This window comes from Leptinotarsa decemlineata, unplaced genomic scaffold (genome assembly GCF_025532065.1).
Source record: "Leptinotarsa decemlineata unplaced genomic scaffold, Ldec_3_MD MMD2_P_RNA_scaffold_11, whole genome shotgun sequence".
NCBI classification, from domain to species: domain Eukaryota; kingdom Metazoa; phylum Arthropoda; class Insecta; order Coleoptera; family Chrysomelidae; genus Leptinotarsa; species Leptinotarsa decemlineata.
In genome coordinates this window covers 3459065-3479755 of record NW_027412525.1, presented here as the reverse complement: position 1 = coordinate 3479755, position 20691 = coordinate 3459065, and the positions used below count along the sequence as shown (strand labels likewise).

The 20691-nt window shown below is 33.9% G+C and overlaps 1 protein-coding gene across 1 annotated transcript in view; it reads right to left on the bottom strand.

Moving 5' to 3' along the window:
* LOC111514993 (RING finger and SPRY domain-containing protein 1) overlaps positions 1-20691 on the bottom strand; it is a 46683-nt gene that overhangs the window by 12056 nt on the left and 13936 nt on the right. The window contains exons 4-7 of the mRNA XM_074169870.1: positions 20003-20210; positions 12827-13086; positions 12542-12756; positions 9545-9802 (exon numbers count right to left, since the gene is read on the bottom strand). Of these exons, the coding sequence (XP_074025971.1) occupies positions 9545-9802; positions 12542-12756; positions 12827-13086; positions 20003-20210 (941 nt within the window). The remainder of the gene's footprint in view (positions 1-9544; positions 9803-12541; positions 12757-12826; positions 13087-20002; positions 20211-20691) is intronic.

The following is a 20691-nucleotide window of genomic DNA, read 5'->3' as shown; positions in this document are numbered from 1 at the left end:
ATAGATATTGATGAGAATGCAAAACCAGTTGTTCATCCTACCAGGAGAGTAGCTTTACCTCTTTTGAGTACCTTAAAAGAAATGCTAGATGGTCTTGCGGAACAAAATATAATAGAAAAAGTCAATGGTAACTCAAAATGGGTGAATGCTCTGGTAATTGTTAGGAAACCTGATAATAAGTTGAGAATTTGTTTGGATCCTCAAGACCTAAACAAAGTAATTAATAGGGAATATTGTTCTATTCCTACTTTAGAACAAATCACCCATAAATTAAGAAATGCAAAAGTATTCAGTACACTGGATGCCACCCAAGGTTTCTACCAAATTCCATTAGATAAAGAAAGTGCTGAATTATGCACTTTTGGAACACCGTTTGGGCGTTATAAATTTCTACAGCTACCTTACGGAGTATGTTCAGCTCCAGAGGTGTTCCAAAACAAATTCAAGGAAATATTCAACCTCCGGGGTGCCGATACTTATATTGATGATATTATAGTGTGGGGAAAAGATAAAAGAGAACACGATGAAAGACTGAAACAGATCTTTGAAATCGCAAAAGAAAGTAATGTTAAATTTAATTTAAATAAGTGTAAGTTTGGTCAAACACAAATTTCCTATTTAGGACACATAATTTCAGGGGAAGGAATTTCTCCCCAGAAAGAAAAAATTAAAGCAATAGAAAATATGCCGAGACCTGAAAATAAATTAGACGTACAAAGAGCACTCGGAATGCTAACATATGTAAATAAGTTTATTAAAAATATTTCAGTAGCCACAGAGCCACTGAGAGTTCTTCTGAAAAAAGATGTAGTTTTCAGATGGGAAAATGAACAAGAAGAAGCGTTTCAAAATTTAAAAAATGCTTTTGTGAATAAACCCATATTACAGTTTTACAATGTAAATGCTGAGACTGTGGTATCGGTGGATAGCTCTCAATCAGGTCTAGGAGCTTGCTTACTTCAAAATAACTTACCTTGTGCTTATGCTTCAGGTACACTCACTGAAACACAGACTAGGTGGGCCCAAATAGAAAAGGAACTTTTTGCAATTATTTTTGGACTAACTAAATTTCATGAATATGTTTATGGCAAAAAAGTGATAGTGGAAACTGACCACCTACCGTTAATTTCTATCTTCAAAAAACCACTAGATAAATGCCCAGCTCGACTACAGCGTATGCTGTTACAATTACAAAAATATGATTTTCAAGTTAAACACAAACCAAGCAAACAATTAATAATTGCAGATGCCTTATCTAGAGCTTTTTTGAAAGATGAGTCAGATAATAGCTTGGACAGTGACATACAGTCACAAGTATGCATGGTAGTGTCAGAAATAAATGTAACTCAGTGCAAATTGAATGAATTAGTACAGAAAACTTCGGAAGACGATACATTGAAGTTAATAAAAAATGTCTTCCTAGAGGGGTGGCCAAATACCATAAAAAAAGTTGATGAAAAATTAAAAATATTCTGGAAATACAGAAGTGAGCTTACAGTTTTGAATGATTTGGTTTTCAAAGGAAAGGCAATAGTAATACCTAAAATGCTACAAAAAGACATGTTAAATCGTATACACTATAGTCATTCAGTAAGTGTATAAAATTAGCGCAAGAATCTCTTTTTTGGACTACTATGGCCAACGATATTAAACAAAAAATTATGGAATGTTATTTATGCAACAAATATTCTAGATCACAACAAAGTGAACCACTTCAGTGTCACGAAATTCCAAAACTCCCATGGAATAAAGTGGGTTGTGATTTATTTGAATTGAAAGGAGAAAAATACCTTTTAGTAATTGACTACTACTCAAAGTACATAGAAATTGAGAAATTATATAAAAATACTATGAGTCATCGAGTAATTGAAGTTCTTAAGTCGATGTTTGCCAGGCATGGTATTCCTTTAACTGTAGTCTCAGATGGGGGGCCACAATTTAGTTCAGAGGAATTCAAAAAATTCACACATGATTGGGAATTTAATCATGTCATGTCTTCACCGACATATGCTCAGTCGAACGGTATGGCAGAGCGTAACATTCAAACGGCAAAAAACATTTTCAAAAAAGTATTAGAAGACAAAAAAGATATATACCTAGCGTTACTCTTGTATAGAAATATGCAAATCGATAATAATCATTCTCCAGCAGAGATTTTAATGTCACGAAAGTTGAGGTGTGTAATTCCTTGCAAAACCAACGAATTGAAGCCTAGAGTCATAGACATAAATAGGTATAATAAAGTCTTGAAAAATAAAGCAGAGAAAATGACCCAACAATATAATAACAAAGGTGTTAAAATACTTAGTCCATTGAAAAATAACGCTAATGTATACATACAAAAAAAGCTAACAGTGATTGGTTACCTGGTACCTGGTACCTGGTACAGTGCTGGAAAAAATTAGAAAAAGAACATATAGAGTTAAAATGGAAAATGGTTCAATCCTAGTCCGTAATAAAAGGTTTATTAAGTTAAACAAAAACAATTCTATAATTAACTACACCCTGCCAGTCCTAATGTTATGTTACCTAAAGGATTAGAAAGTAAGGAAAATATTAAGCATTATAGTATTAAGTATAGAGATAGAAAATGAGGAAGAATTGAATATTGTAAACAAAAATGTTGATCAAGAGATAGGAGATACTGTAGAAAATGTATTAGATAATGAATTAGGAGGGGAAAACATGAATATTGTAAACGAAAATGTTAATCCAGAGATAGCAGATACTGTAGAAAATGTACTAGATAAAATACTTGGCGAGGTGAACGCTAGTAATATAGAAATAATAATAGAACCAAGTGAATGTGAAGAAATAGACAGTGAAAGTGTTCATATTGACATAAACAATGAAAACACAAGCAATGAATCTAGTAGCACCTCTACAAGTGATTCAGATTCTGAGATGAAATTTTTAATGAAAAATAAAATATCTAAAAAAGGCAGAAAAATAATCAAGTCTCAGAAATTGAATTCCAATTAGCGTTAGCAATAAGTTAGTTTTGTAAAAAGAGGGATGTTATGAGAACTATGTCAACGAACATACCTAGGTTGACGAACAACGGACAGACCGAGGTTAACGGGAGTCGAGTAATGGTATGTGGTATCGAGATGATGTATCTTGTTTTATTATATTAAAGTAATTTATTTAAATCCATGCTTGTATGATTAATACGAAGAATATATCAATCACCAGTAGATCTTACGGTACTAAAGGCTGTCGACATCTTAACTCCTGAAGACTCGCATCATCCTCCACTTGAATGTTATTTGCCACTTAAAATCTCAAACCAATATTCATCTGGTGAAGAATATTACTATGACTTCCTTCTCGCTGACAATGCATCGATAAATTCGACCCTTGAAGCAATTGATTGGGATGGTTCATTACATGGAAAGGAGCTTTCTGATATGATTTCAATATTTTACGACATTTTTTATACTATCATTGATCGCTTCGTTCCTCAAAAAAAATCTGTGAAAGGAGATTTTCATGCTGGCACTCCCCTGAGCTGAAGAAACTACTTTATGGAAAGAAATTAGCTCACAAGATCTACAAGAGCGCAAGGTGTCTAGAAAGCTACGCAGCATTTAGCAATTTAAGATCAAGATGTAAATCCTTATCCAGACAATGTAATACAGATTACATCCAACGCACTGAACATTCTGTAATTAATAAAGTTAAATCTTTTTGGTAATTTGTAAGCAGCAAAAGGGAAAATAACACAATACCTAATACAATGACTTCTGGTAATCGTACTGCTACCAATGGGATCGATATTGCCAACCTCTTTGTTAATCAATTTTCTTCCGTCTATACAAGTCAATCTTTACATCCTTATGATACCAATATTTCATCAATGGTTAATGTGTCCAATTATCAAATTGAAATCTCTAAAATTTACGAAAAACTGTTCGAACTTAATATCAACAAAGGCCCCGGTCCTGATGGAATTCCTCCAACTTTTCTTAAATCATTTAGCTTTATTTTAGCTCGACCACTTTTCTATATATTTAATAATTCCCTATCATCTGGCAAATTCCCGGACTATTGGAAAACTTCATATGTCACCCCAATATATAAATAAGGTCGAAAATCTGACGTGTGTAATTATCGTCCAATTTCTATTCTTAGCGCAATCCCTAAAGTTTTTGAGAGCATCATTTTTGATTACCTTACTTATGACTGCTCTCCAATTATAGGGACCGAACAATTCTGATTTACATCCAAAAAGTCAGCTGAACTGGGTCTAATTACCTACATTGATTTTCTGTCTAACGCTCTGTCTAAGGTTTTGCGAGTTGACTCTGTGTACACTGATTTCTCCAAAGCTATTGACAAAGTTAATCATGAGCTATTAATCCATAAACTTTGTTTATATGGTGTTGATGGGCAAATATTGCAGTGGCTCAAGAGCTATCTTACGGAAAGAACACAAATTGTTAGAGTTGATCATTATTATTCTCATACCATCGCAGTTACATCGGGTGTTCTACAAGGTTCACATTTGGGACCACTGTTGTTTAACCTTTTTATCAACGATCTAATCAGCTGTTTCCATGAGAACGAAGCTTTGCTATTTGCTGACGATTTAAAATGTTTTAAAATAATTAAAAGTGAAGCTGATACATTGTGTCTACAAAACGATATAGATTGCCTATCCAACTGATGTTCGCAAAATGGTATGTGTTTGAATGCATCCAAATGCCAAATTCTTCGCTTTCCTCGAATACATCACCCAATCATTTTTGAATATAGTATAAATAATCGGACCTTACATTCTGCTACTGAAACCAAAGATCTAGGTGTGATCCTAGACTTCACACTTAGCTATAAATCACACATTTCCGCTGTAATTCAAAAATCTATGAAGATGCTTGGCTTTATAAAGAGAACCACTCGTGATTTCACCAATATCACTGCTATTAAATCTCTTTATTTTTCCCTGGTTAGATCTCAACACGATTATTGTTCCACAGTTTGGTCCCCTCACTACGTTACACAAAAAAAGAAACACGAGGCCGTTCAGCACAATTTCCTGCGATATATTGCCTTCAAGATGCGTGTATACTATGACTATACTGCATTGGAATGCATTTTGAACATACCTTCTCTTGAGACTCGCAGAAAACATAGAAATTTAATACTTCTATTCAAAATTATCAACGGACTGAGCCTTATTCCCAGAACTCTTAGATTGGCTAACTCTTTAAACAACCTTCAAATCTTTAATATATCAGTATCCCGCTTTAAAAACCATATTCTTCACTTAACCATCTAATACTCTCTGCTTGTGTTGTTGTATTGTGTCTAGTGTTACTTGCCTGTAAGAATTATATTAGTCCATTTTGTTATATATTTTAATTTTTTCTTAATAATTTATTTGCTATCTTACTTCGGAATTGTATTATTGTTATAACTTACTTTTAATCCACTGTATTGTATCAAGTACTACATAGCACTGTACTACTTATATCTCAATTGGGCTTGCCCGTGTATATATAAATAAATAAATAAAAATTATATCCCTTCTTTTTTTCAAGGACAAAAACAAGCTCTACAGGAAAATCCTTAACATCTCTCTGGATATTAAATCCATTTGGAAGTTCTCATGAAGTTTATTCCACATGAACGCAGTTCTCCAGATGAAAGACTTCTTAAACAGTGAAGTTCGAGGTGTACAAGTCGAACCTCAAAATGATGAACAGCCACAGTCTGTCACGTATTTCTGATATGTACTTGGTGGAATCAAATGTGCCAAGTCACTTGAACACTTCCCGTGAAAGTATCTACAGAAGAGAGACAAATCTCCAACCTTTTTTTGATGTTCCAGGCTATCAAGGTTGCATATGATGTTCATGTCTCCAATCAGGAGGATGGCTCACTTCTGGATGAAATCCAGCAACTTCAGGATATGTTTGAGGGCAGAGCTCCATACATGAGAACAATACTCCAAATAAGGTCTGATCTGAGCTTTATTAAGCAGTAAAAGTTGAGGTGTGTACAGTTTTCTGGTTCGGAATAGTGTTCCAAGCTTTTCAGAAGCAGCCTTTGTAATTCCATCGACGTGAATGTGACAAGACATATTGGTGTCCATTTTAACCCCCAAAAAACTTATCGAAGCAGAAAGAGGAATTGTCTGACTTGATATTATTATATCCGGTTCGGAAACATTTATCTTTTTGAAGAAAACCGATGTTTGGGTTTTTGTGTCATTGAATTGAACCTGGTTACTTTCACTCAATTTGAAATCACTTCTAGATCCTTATTGAGATATGTCACCTCCTGCTGCCGGTGAAGATGCGCCTACGCAAACGATATCTCAGAATCCAAATGGAATGACGTGACAAGTGTGCTGTCGTCAGCAAAACAATATGTTGGATTATTGATTTTTTTCCAATAAGTCGTTAATATTCAATTAAAAGAGGGTTGGAGACAATATGGATCTCTGGGGAACACCAGCGTTGATGGTGAAAGTATCCGAGAGATATCCCTCGACGGCAACTTGCAGGGAATGTTCTTTCAGGAAGCTGAAGAGCCATTCACAAAAATCATCCAAAAAGCCCATCAAAGTTTGGCCAGCAAATCCTCATGCCACACACGGTCAAAGGCCTTAGAAATATCAAGAGCAACAGCTCTTGATTCTCCATGTTTCTCAATTGTGTTATTCCAAATATGGGTGACATACGATAGAAGGTCGCCTATTGATCTTTGTTTCCGAAAGCCATACTGATGATTGGAAGATTTTTCTTGCCCTTTTTTGGAATAGGATGAACGCGAGCAATCTTTCAACAAAAAGGAAAAACCCCTTTCTTGTAAGACAGGTTGAAAAGTCTGCAAAACACTAGTAGTACGATGGACGGGCTGTTCATCAGGACCAGACGCCTTGTTGATATTGAGCTGTTTCAAAATTCGTCTGACTAGATGCTGTCGAAAAGTAATTTCCGGCATTGTGTATTATAGTGTGGGAATAGTAGGTGGTGCCTTTCCCAGAAAATCGATTGTTTGCAATTGAACCATCCGATTGTGTTAGTGGTGGAATTTGTAAAGTTCTGATTAACAGATTTATCTACCGACCAGAAGGATCTAGACCCGTTGGGATTGGAAAGTAGTTCATCCCTAACTCTCTGATTGTGAAGTTCTTTGCTTTCATTTATTGTAAGTTTGCAGCTGTTGCGAGTATTAACAAACCTAGTTCAGTTTTCGGCACTGAGATTTTTGTGCCACTGCCGGTAGGCGAGATTTTATGAGGCGACATCTTTCTCGCAATTTTTGTTGAACCAAGGTTTGACGTTAGAAGGTCGTTATATTGAAAAAGGAATAGATGCATCCATAGATGATAGAATAACTTCCTTGAGTTCAGAAACACAAGTTTATGGATCTTTGGATATGGATCCTCCCATTCAGCTGATTTCTAATGCCAAACTTTGGGCGGCTTAGATTGTTCCCCAACATTTATCGGTAATTCACTCAACACTGAAATGAGTTTGTGGTCAGAAGATCCCAATGGAAACCATAACATGACTGTGTAAATTTCTGGATTGGTTGTTAGGTATAGATCCAGAAGACTAGCATATTCTCCATCACGGTCAGGAATCCTGGTTGGCTCATTTAGTAAGTCCGCTGCTTATTGCAAAAGCCTCAGCTGTTCGTCGTTGATATTTGAAAATTGAAGTCACCGAATATGGAAATTTCGGCACTGGGATGAGTGATTTGCAGAGAGTCAATGGTGTTTGCAAGTGAAGAGAATAGTGCCCTATATTGTGTATCGGTAGGTGGTCGATAAACGTCACCAGCATATGAATTTGGTGATGTTCTGTGATATAATTGTGAACCACATAACATCAAAGTTTCGGGGTTCCAGCATTTCTTCACATTGACAGGAGAGATCGCTTCTGATAAAAAAAAATATTCCAAAGTTACGCCTGAATCGGGAGTGGAAATCATAGCCGGGATATAAAAAATTGATGGGGTTCGTTGAAGCACTGACTTTGGTTTCTGTGAGTACAAGAATATGAAGACTATTTGATTGCGCTGACTTTATATTTGAGTTGAGTCCTCTGATGTTGTAGAAATCGATTTTGACATTGCTAGTGGGCCTCTTAGCAACTGCAATTATCATGCTATTTCCCTGTGGACTGATGTTAGGAAGACCCTGCTGACTGTTAGAAATAGTGATTTTCGAATATCTTCTGCAGGATGACGCCCCTGAATTAGCCCCCACCCGGAGATCCGATTGGGGAGCTATTTCACCTCACTACACAAAAACGCCATCATGCGTTTTTTCTTCCAAACAAAATCCATACTGGTAGGACATGGTCAAATGGAACTTGTAGTACCAAATGTACTACCATGGCAGACATCATCAGTATTATGTACGTTGACTGCGAATATGCAGGTTATATCTCAAAGTGTCAGCAATGACTGACTTGACAGTCGATTTTTGTCCAAAATTATATGTGAAATTATTAACTGACCGGTTTGCTTGCCTGGTGTTATGATTATGAATATTACTGATTTCTATAAAATTTATGTGACGAACCTTTTATTTATTCGTTATAGAATGAATGAAACAACAATTTTTTTCTCAGAGTCAAATCTACAAGGTGGTTGAATCATAGACATTTACTGTAGATTCTGACTGCTATAATTAATATATGCATTCAATAGTTTCATTTTGTAAAGATTTCGAAAGTTTTTTTGGTGGAATTATTAGCTGATCCTCCAATAGAAATAAGATAATGCCCTTGTGAGAATATTGGACTGAAATACATATTTTTTCAAATTCGAAAGTAAAATAGTTCCTGATTTTGAATAGAATACTATTAGGGGCTGATAGCTTTCACGCATGGTTTTATTAAGTTGTAAACTTCCCTTTTTTATAAGGGGAACAAATTTTATAAATGAAAATGTCACAGTGGACTTTCCACTAGTTTGAAGGCTGTCTGCGTTGAGTGGGAAACCCAACTTATATTTTTGGAACTGTTAGATTGGAAATTGTTCTTTAAAACAACTCTGTTAAATCTGTTAGTTTTTTCGTTAAAGCTGTCGCCCCTCTACAAACGACAACCCTCAGAAGTCGAAAGTTGTGTGAGCTGAAGATTAACAAGGTCTTACCATTTAACGTGCAATTCCTAGCACGGGTTGGACGATAGGCATTGAAAATCGACCGTGGTCCTGCCTCTCGGCTCGCACCACCGATTCACCTGATTGAATTGGTTGATTGAATGAGAGGAACAAACTACTCACGCCAACAACACCAGCTACCATACCGACAACTGTTAAATTCAGTTTTCAGGTTATCCAAGGTTTTTAAAAAGCAAATTGATTATTCAATGAACTGTTACCTAATTTTAAATTTTGTCATGATTTGAAAAAAATACTAAGTGCCTTAATTTGGGAAAAATTGTCCTAATTTGTCTTTTTTGTGACAATGTTTTGAGGTGAACTCATTGGTCAGTACTCATCGTAAATTGTACATGGTTGAAACTTGCAAAGATTTGAAATATCATATCTTAAATGACCTCTAAGAAATATTACTTACGAATGTTCACAAGGAAGAAGCCGAATTGAAGCTTTTTGGTCATAGCACAGAGTGCAGCTATCTTCGCCTATATTCTGCTCTCTGAGTTGGTTCAATAAAATGTGTCTGGGCAAGACAATCTTGTCCTCGGGTCTAAGTGAACCATATTCATTGAATGTGGAATAGGCCATCGTTGGTGGATACTTGAATGGTTGAGCACCAAAATTGAAGCGACACTGCTGGAATGACATAAAGCTTGCTGCGGCGAAGAATCCAGACCTACAACATTGAATCATTTATTTTTGACACCCATACTTATTTGTGACAAATGTGTAAAATAAAATACTCATTATACAAACAGATATCAGAAAATAAATTTCCAACAATTTTTTTACAATGTTGACTTGCATATACAAATCTCTACATTCTGAATGTTCAGTATCTTCCTCAATCACAGTTTCATCGGGTGTACCACAGGGTTCTCATTTAGGGCCATTGCTTTTCAACTTATTTGTCACTGACTTGAAAGATGTTATTCTTTATAGTGAATTTCTTTTGTTTGCTGATGACCTGAAGATGTTTAAAGTTATTCATTACTCAACTGATACAAAATTATTACAGTACGATTTATCTAACTTTGTTCGCTGGTGTGATAAAAATCTACTGCAATTAAATATAGACAAATGTAAATAATTTACTTTTTTCGAAACAAAAATTCCATTAACTGGTCCATACAAAATCAATCAATCAGAACTGAAAACAACAAACACAATCAGAGATTTAGGAATCACTCTCGACCCAAAAATGTTATTTAAACCCCATATTGCAAATATTACTTCTAAAGCGTTAAAAATGTTAGGTTTCATTCTTAGATCTGCAAATAAATTATCTCTCACTTCAATAAAAATCATATATTGTTCAATCGTTAGATCAATAATCGAATACAATTCTACAATTTGGTGCCCTTCATATCATGTGGATATTGATATGCTTGAAAGTGTTCAAAATAAGTTTTTAAGGTACTCTGCATATAAACTGGGATATCATATTGGTGAATATGACTATAAAATTATATTGGACATTCTTAACTTGAATACTCTGGCTCAAAAGATTAGAAGCAGACCTTACACTAATTCATAAAATAATCAATGGTACCATCAATTCCCCGGAACTTGTCGAACTTATAACTTTAAATGTGAATCCAAGGAGAATTAGAAATTCTGATATCTTCAAAGTACCCTTTTGTCGCACCAACTATGGCCGGAATGAATCTGTAAGTAGAATTTTGAGAATTGCAAATATATACAATGTAGATTTTGAATGTTTTAATTCTTCTTTGAAAACATTTAAAAAGACTGTGAAAAGATTGTAATTCATTATTTTTACGATTTTTTTATTTTATTTTATATATTTTTTCCTTAAACCTAGCTTATATTACTGTTAAATACATATGTGTGAACTTGTTAATTATGTTGTAAAAAATAGGCATTGCCGTAAATAAATAAACTTCAACTACTCCTTCACTATAATGCTATTTATTATTATCAAACCAAAGTATTATTGTGGAAGTTTCCACATTTTCATTGGGAATTCACATTAATGAATAATTTAAACATAAATACTTGGGTACAAGTAAATATGAACATTGTCTTACAAAAACTTATCTACGGGAGTCAATGATGCCCCCAAACATGGTACTTTGCCAATAAGCTTTGATAATGATCTCTAGATGTGATTTGTGATCTGTTTTGGTAAATTTTCGTTATGTGGACACCCGGCGATTTTGAAAAAAATTTTGACTGTACTTACGTATTTTGATGCGTAGATTACGAATCTGAAAGAAAAAAGCGGCGCTCTCCCTTATTTAAAAAGTTACGGCCCTTCAAAGTTCAGAAAAGGGCAACTTTTCAGCCTTCTTTTTCACTAAATAAACTAATTAAAAACACAAGCATTTTTTCACTAGGTCACCTTTACACCTTATTGCTCCTTCTTTAACACTTTTCACTTCAATAATCAACATTTTTCTTATAAAAATGTTAAAAAATGTACGGAGCTGCTTTTTGGTTACATATCACTGTATTTTACGTTTTTAAGGTTAATGATATGGTTGGTACGACTGATGCAGTCCATATTCCTGAAGTAATTCAAATGTTTTTTATCTTCATTCTTTAGATCGTAAATTGGTTTTTGGTGGTGTATTACGAATTTGAAATAGTAGGCGACGGCAAATACCAACCGCTTTTTTCTGAAATGTCACTAGTAACTAACCTAAAAATGGAATAATGTCACCAGGAGAAGCATTCGTTTTTAAATTAAGTTTTTTATAAGAAAAATGTTGATTATTGAAGTGAAAAGTGTTAAAGAAGGAGCAATAAGGTGTAAAGGTGACCTAGTGAATAAATGCTTGTGTTTTTAAATAGTTTATTTAGTGAAAAAGAAGGCTGAAAAGTTGCCCTTTTCTGAACTTTGAAGGGCCGTAACTTTTTAAATAAGGGAGAGCGCCGTTTTTTCTTTCAGATTCGTAATCTACGCATCAAAATACGTAAGTACAGCCAAAAATTTTTTCAAAATCGCCGGGTGTCCACATAACGAAAATTTACCCCGTAACTTTTTAAATAAGGGAGAGCGCCGCTTTTTTCTTTCGGATTCGTAATCTACACATCAAAATACGAAAGTACAGTCAAAATTTTTTTCAAAATCGCCGGGTGTCCACATAACGAAAATTTACCCCATTATCATATCCCTGACACCCAAAATTATCAGAGTTCATATTTTCTTCCTCTGAAGTATTGATAAGGAATTACCAAAGCACTTGTGCAGTACTATGTTAAATAATTCTAATGAATGTATCTTCATTTCCGTTGTTATTAAATCTCTGAGTATACAAAACTAATTGAAATTGTAATTTGTTCCTAATTGCTTACAACAGCAATCTGTTTAAAAAAAAATCCTCAATTGACATCTCCTTATTATTATTTGCCTGCAAAAAGTATATAGGATAAATAAAACTTTACTCACTTTGCCATAGTGAACACATGCATACATGAAGGTAAGCACACTCCATTTACAGAAAATATTATTTGTTGATTATCAAGATCAAGAAGGCAACCAAGGATATCTCCGGACTCCCACTTGGGTAAACTTTGAGGATCTGATTTTGCATTGTACCAAATCAACTTTCGACAACCGTCATAAGCTAAAGAGTACCTATCATCACCTATACCGTAGCCCTCCTGGAAAAGAAAAAAAATTTAGACTGAATACCACAGCATGAAACAGAATTCTTGATTGGCTTGTACTTACATGGTTCAAAAAATTGCTATTCTTTGTTGCCCATCCGATCTGCATGACCCCTGGAGTTATAATACATACTTCATAATACCAAACTCCCTTATCGGCTTGAGCCGTACATCTCACGCTTTCAAAGGAGTAGGCATCACATCTAGCTTCTAGTCCATCAGGAGATATCTTTAAATATTCACTTACATCGCTAGTATTTAACATTGCATTAATATTGTCCATTTTGATGGTTTGGTAACTATATTTACGATTGTTCATTATAACTGAAAGATAATATGAAAACAATATTTTATGTTTAAGAAAAGCAATCATTTTTTTGTCGTCCCCCAGAAATAAAATAAAAAAATGAGAAATGAGGATTAAACAGATATTTATGTTACTCGAAAAGTGTTCTTAAAAATGAAATGATTATACAATTTATTATAATGTAGGCTTTTATTTTGTATCTATAATGGTAATGTGAATGGAATAACAAATTACCAATTCATGAAGTGAATTCAAATTCAATAATCATTTCAGTTTATACAAATTTTTAGTTGGTTTCAAGTGTGGAAGCTTATGAAAGCATTTGATAGATTTTTTCTCACTAGTTTGAGATTGCTTATTTGCAGATTCTTTTATGGATTTATATCCAGAATATGTGAAACACTAAAATACAGTGAATTTTTTTAACCCCCCCCTTTTTATTTTTTGAACGGGACAACTAAAAAAATTGAGATTTGGGATAATGAAATTAATGCATGAATACTTTATTTTGAAGTGAAATTGACAGATGAAACTTTCAAGACGGCGACTGGGCGCCATCTGGGAAAAAAATTAAATGGAAAGCGGCGTCTTGTGACACATCTTTTTGAAGCTCTTGACAAATGCTTCAACTACTACAAAATGGCGGAACTTTTAATAATTGCCTGAATACATTGACATTTATATGTCAACGATATCTCCCATTTGAATATATCTGGGAGGTTCACGTTATTTGCAGATGATACCACTATACTTTGGCACAGTAGTGATGAAACATCTTTACACAATGTCATACAACGTGATCTCGAAACAATAAGAATGTGGTTTGACAATAATCTCCTTGTCTCAATATCTCCAAAACTAACTTGTTAACCTTCAAATGTGAATTGGACACAATAATTCTTGATTCAACTAATATTGACAATTCCCCCTGCACAAAATTCTTGGGTCTTCATATTGACAGTAACCTGAGATTCGATGAACATGTTAAAAAACTGTCTAAAAAACTATCCTCTGGGTGCTATGCCATTAGAGTCATCAATAATGAGGTAGGATTTGCAGCAGCAAAATCTGCCTACCATGCATTAATTGAATCGCATATAGGTTATGCAATTGCTTTTTGGGGTGCATGCAATAAAAATTTATTACAGATGATCCAAGTTGTACAAAAAAGAGCCATTAGAGCCCTCTTCATGATTAAGAGTCGCAAATCGTGCAAAGAATACTTTAAAAATCACCAAATCCTCACAGTAGTCCGTTCCTGACTTTGTAGCAAAACAATTGACTCCTGCATGAAAGCTCATCGAAGGAATTCATTTGTTTAGTCAATTACCAAAATTTGGATGATTTTGAATATTCACTTGAAAAGTTATCAAAGAAAAACATTTTTCATTTTGTAACTTCGAGGGCCCGTTACTTGGTAACGAAGGATTTTAGGAAAAAAAGTTATATGAAGTACTGGTGATATTTTGACCCCATCTATACATTCCCGAGAGGAAAAGAGGAAGTCCAGGGACACCCTGTATATAACGGCTTGAAAATATACAACTACCTTCCAGCAAGAATTAGGGAAATTAAGAATTATAATAGATTCAGAGGTAGTGTGAAGGTTTTACTCTTTGATCATCCCTTCTATAGCTTGGATGAATTTTTTTATAGCCAAATTATCTGAACGAACTCATTACCCATATCTGTCATTGCTGAGGCTCAATTATGTGAATATGTATGTATGGATGGGTGTATATATATATGTGTCATTATTTACTCTAATTTGATCAGATCCTGTGTTTATTTGTGTTTATACATCTGTGTTATTTTAACTATATTTTAACATACATCCATGTATGACAACTGACTTTGTCAACAAGAATTGTATTCTTTCGACAATAAAGCATATTCTGATTCTGATTCTAATATGAGGTAATAAACTTGAGGCACAGATTAAATACAGATGCGAAAGCTAGGCCTCTCGCCAGAATCTAGTTTTTATACGCATGTGCGGTTTCAGGTAACAGAGATTATTTATTATGTTAAAGGATCCATGCCTTGCATAGAAACTATAGAGTATGTAAAAAACATTTTGCCAAAGAAGTCATTTCTCAATCTGGAACTCGTAAACATCTATTCCAAAATGCAGTTCCATCCATATTTCCTCACAGTGCCACTAAGCACTTCTTGGAAGTTATCGATGATGATAATTGCGAAGGACCTCCTAAGAAAATTGCTGTCTTAGATGGTGAGTACCATTTTGCATGTTCTTAGTACATATTTTTTTGATGGATACGGATACCTATGTTGTGTCCCAAGTTTACATATTGATTGTAATATCTTCTGCATTTCTAAATGATGATTTGTTATTTTTGGACATTATTAGTAACATCGTCATGCATGCAGAAACCATAACTTCTCCTCCAGCTGCTACAGACATCAGGTATGTTTTTATGAAATATGAGGAAAGAAAACAATATCAATTATTATTCTACGTGGGGTTATTTTGATTTTCTTATAAATCATGTATTTCTTTACACACAAGATGTATGTACCAGTTTAAAAAGAAATTAGGGTAAATCAAGAGTTTTATCAAACATATATACCCTCACTATATCAATGAATTACATTACAGTTTTTTTCCAGTCCCAGGTCACCTTCTTCAAGTTGTAACGTCTCTCCAACAACTAGTACTCAAACACAAGCATTTTTGAGCTGTGGAACTCCACGAAAGATGAAGTTGCGTGAGAAACTAAGAGCTATGAGAAGGAAAAAATGCATGAAAACATCCAGTCATGAGAGATATCCGACTCTAGAAGACTTCAATAAGATGTATGGCAAGTTTCTGAGTGAACCTTTTATCAGGAATTGTCAAAACACAAGCCAAATTGAAGAAATTAAAACCATCAGCAATAAGGTATTCCACCGAATACAAACAATTTGCATTAACACTTTATTTTTTGGGGCCTCGAGCATATCATTTCATGATTAAATTGTTCTGTTTTCCAACAAAATGTTGTTTGGAGCAATTAACTCAAAAGCTCAGATTCAAACCAGGTTTTCAAAATGAAGCAGTTTTCAAATCTCTGGAGATCAAATCACAAACCATGTTAAATCAGGACAGGCATTGCATTATATGTATTGATGCAATATCTCTGAAAAGTAATCTTTACTACCATACTGATCGTGATGAGATTGTTGAGCTACATGATATTGGAAATGGCAGAAAAGAAATGTTACTTGCTCAAAATGCTTGTGTTATTATGGTGAGAAGACTATATAATAATTGGAAGTCGCAAATAGCATATTTTTTTATGAATACACAGTTTTCTGCTGTAGAACTACATTGTGTGATTGATGAGTTGATATCAAAATTGTTTACAGCTGGTTTTTATGTAGATGCACTTGTAAGTCATATGGGATCAAATTATATTCAGTTATCTAATATTCTTGGTGTCACACCTAGTAATTGTGAGTTTCAAGTTGGTGACAGGAATATTATATATTTATTTGATACATGTTATTTGATCAAAGCCACGAGAAATGATTTGATGCAAAACGTTTTTTTTGTTTTGATGAAAAGAAAACATCAAGGTCCTTTATAGACATGTTTTTTTAGCAAGTTAAAAAACAAACCAATAGATGTGCACCTAAACTCACATCTTCACATATTAGTCCTACAAATTTTGAAAAAATTAAAGTCAAACTTGCTACCCAAGTCCTTAGTAACACAGTAGCTAGTGCAATGAATACTTATGTGAGTTTGGGGGCTCTTCCTGCAGATGCCATGGCAACAATAGACTTAATTGAAAAATTTGATAAATTATTTGATTTATTGAATTCTTCTGACAATAATCACCCAAATAAATTCAAAAATGTTTTTGCTGGGTCTGATGGGATATATATTGTGTTCTCCGAAGGACATCTGCTCAGTTTGTAATTATTTTCCTTCCAAACCTGACGAAGAAGTGTTTAGCCCCCTCGTTGGTCTTCGTCGAATGACATTTATTAGTGATCTCTGGAATATTCTGTTATCAAATGCATCATGCACAAAAATCAATGCTTATTCATAATATAGCTATTGTTGAGGTCACTAATACCAATGCCAACTAATAAACACGTCCTATTTTCAAATATTATTGTATATATTATATTGCACAAAAGTACCTACTCATGATGTAAATGTCGTCAGTTCTTTGATGAAAGAACTGGTACTGATATACTTTACAAACCTTCATCAAAATGCATCCTCTCTGTGTATTTTCATATGTCTGTTGATTTTTTTTTTATTTTGGTTAAATTTATTTTTAAAATTAATTTTTCATCAGTCTTGTTATTAAATATTACTGGAGTTTTTTCCCAACACCAAATCGTTATTTTTAACACCTCGACACGTGTTTCAATCACCAAGTGATCATCTTCAAAGAGGAAGATTAAAACTGTTTAAATATTTAATAATAATATAATAATATGGATATTGGGTATGTGTTTCCCGGAAAACGTGAGGGTTGGTGTCACTCCAATAACGACAATTTTGTCTGTGTACATTGCCGTTTGAAAAAAATGTACATTCGTCACTAAAACAAATATTGTGGAGATAGATAGGATGTCTTGCAATGGTTTTCGTCATAATTTCGCAGAATTTTGTTCTTTGATCAGGACCATCTTCAGTTAATTGGTGTACCATTTTAATTTTGTATGGATGATACCTATTACTCATCAAAAGTCCCCACACAGTAAAAGGAGACACCTCACAAACATTCGCGACGGAATAAGTAGACTGTTCAGGATTTACCACCATTTCACTTTTTGTTATGTACACTACCGGTAGTTGTGAATTTAGATACAAGTTCCCTCAAATATTTTCTACAGATAGGACGATTCGGAAAACGTTCATTGAAAATCCTTTTGGTTATGCATCGCACCGTAAATAAAAATCTCTTTTTTTTTTCTTCTAATGGACGAGAATTGACCTGTTTACGAGATTGTTGACATGGTACCTTTCTACTAGTAAAACCGAACTAGTAAAACTGAACAATGATGTTCATTGTCGTACTGACATTTTTTGTCGTTTCTTAGGCGCCCAGTCGCCATCTTGAAAATTTTATCTGTCAATTTCACTTCAAAATAAAGTATACATGCATTAATTTCATTATCCCAAATTTCAATTTTCTGAGTTGACCCGTTCAAAAAATAAAAGGGGGTGGCATTAAAGAAATGCACTGTATGTCACAGTTGTAAAAAGCTTCATGAAATTCTGGAAGGAAGTAAAAAGTTTTCTCCTACCTTATTAAGCACATAACCTTCCAGAATATTATTGATGAATTTCAACAAACTACTGTTTATTCCAAGTGAGCTTTTCATCAATACAGTCTCCTATACATTTTGTGAAGTTTTTATAAATGATCTCATTAGTTCAAACTGGATGGAAGGATATTGATTATATATTTTTTGAGTTACAAATAGGTAAGATTTTGACAAATTTGTTACCAGAGAAAAGTTTCATTTAAATCATGAATTACTTCTACTTTAATAGAATCAATGTCAGATCCACTATGACTAATGATATAGGACCTGAACCAGGAGGAAAGGGACTCATAAGAAACAAAAAGAATACTGGGAAATCATACCTGAGAACGCAAAAGGAAAATCTTTAGAAAGGACTAATTGAAAACAAAAATTGAGAAACTGATTCAAGCTTCAACAGAGATGAGATCAGCTCAGAATTTTGATAGGTTACTCACAAGAGGCAAACAATTATTGGACAATCCAAAGGATGTAACTGTGTGAAAACGATTTAGGTTGACATTATCAAAGGCGATGAGGTAACCGACGAAAAGCTCAAGTTGTAAGGGCATAAAAACATTCATATCACGCCCAACAAATCAGGAAAATAGCGTTGACATATTCTAAATCATATCCAGAAGAAAATAGGAATGAGAAACAAGATTTTTGAATCGACTCTCAAGAAAAGATGAGTGTAAAGAAAAAATAAGTTGGAACATCCATTTTGAGGTTTCACTTCAACTTTTCGGAGATTCTATAGCTTTCTACTGTGCCGCAGTTTTCTCACAGCCCCTTAAGACCCTTGAGAAATTATCCCTCATATCCCTACTAATGGTCTAATGGACTAATGATCCATTAGTCATTGGACCCCACTGGATATATTACCTTGTGTCCCTCTGGATGCTTTGGTCTGACAGGTCAAAATACATCTCTCAGGGTCGTTAGGGGGCTATAAGTGATAATTTCTCAAGGGGCATAAGGGGCTGTGACAAAACTGTGGCAAAGTAGAAAGTTATAGAATCTTCGAAAAAATAAGTTCTTGAGACTGTGGTGTTTTACGGAAACTTAGAAGAAATGGACAAATGCGGCTCTCAAGTAGCAGCAAAATTGTTATTCATTATAACTGAAAGGAAGTATGACAAGAATTTTATATGTATAGAAAAATGAAGTTTCTATGAGTATGAATATTCAAACTGTTCAATATTTTAGTTTGAGATAATACAATTGGAAAGTGTTTTCAATTACATCTTATTTCCTACAAGAGCCGAAATGCATTTCCTTATATTAGTTTAAGATAATACAATTGGAAACTGTTTTCAATTACATCTTATTTTGTACAAGAGCCCAAATGCATTTACTTATATTAGTTTAAGATAATACAATTGGAAACTGTTTTCAATTACATCTTATTTCGTACAAGAGCCGAAATGCATTTCCTTATATTAGTTTAAGATAATACAATTGGAAACTGTTTTCAATTACACCTTATTTCGTACAAGAGCCCAAATGCATTTCCTTATATCAGTTTAAGATAATACAATTGGAAACTGTCTTCAATTACATCTTATTTTGTACAAGAGCCCAAATGTTATTTCCTTATGCCAGAATTCTTACTGAACTTGGAAAATGTTATGGAAATGCGGATTAAAAAAGATCACTTACATAGATTATCAAGCATCCATTGCACACAAAATCCGACTTGCCTTTTGACATAATGACTCGATTCCTTCCAACTTTCCAAATCTGATATAGGACACGTTTCGAAATTTTTAAGCTTTTCCATTATGCGTACTTTGTTGATACTGGTTTGAGCAAATTTCTCCAATGCTATCAAAGAAAATAATATAACATTTGGATCTGTTTGTTGGTCCTAAAAATAATTTATACATGAGAATCCGCCCAAGTTCTTTGAAATAATGGATGAAATTTCACTTTTCTTGCAAGTTCATCAAAAAAATTCCTGTATTATCATCATATCATATCATATTTCCTACAAGACTACCGAACAGATTTTCATACAGTTTTCACCAACAGGTGCATTCAATAGGAATGTTTTTTTATGTATTTGATTAATTAATGAATTGGTTGAAATATAATGAAAATGCTACCAATGAGAAATAATAAAACAATTTACAACATATTGTTCTTCTTTTCTAGGTCTACAGAAAAGTCTGCAATGGCATATGTCTATCTTTCAAGGATAGCAGGATACTCAGCACTCACTGAATTGAATTCCCTAACTTTTCTAGGTTTTTCCTTACCAATTTGTTGTTTTTTAGTGCGTCTAAGTAATAGTCTTAATATGTAAGAATGAAATCTAAATATAGTTAAATATGACAGATATGTAATAA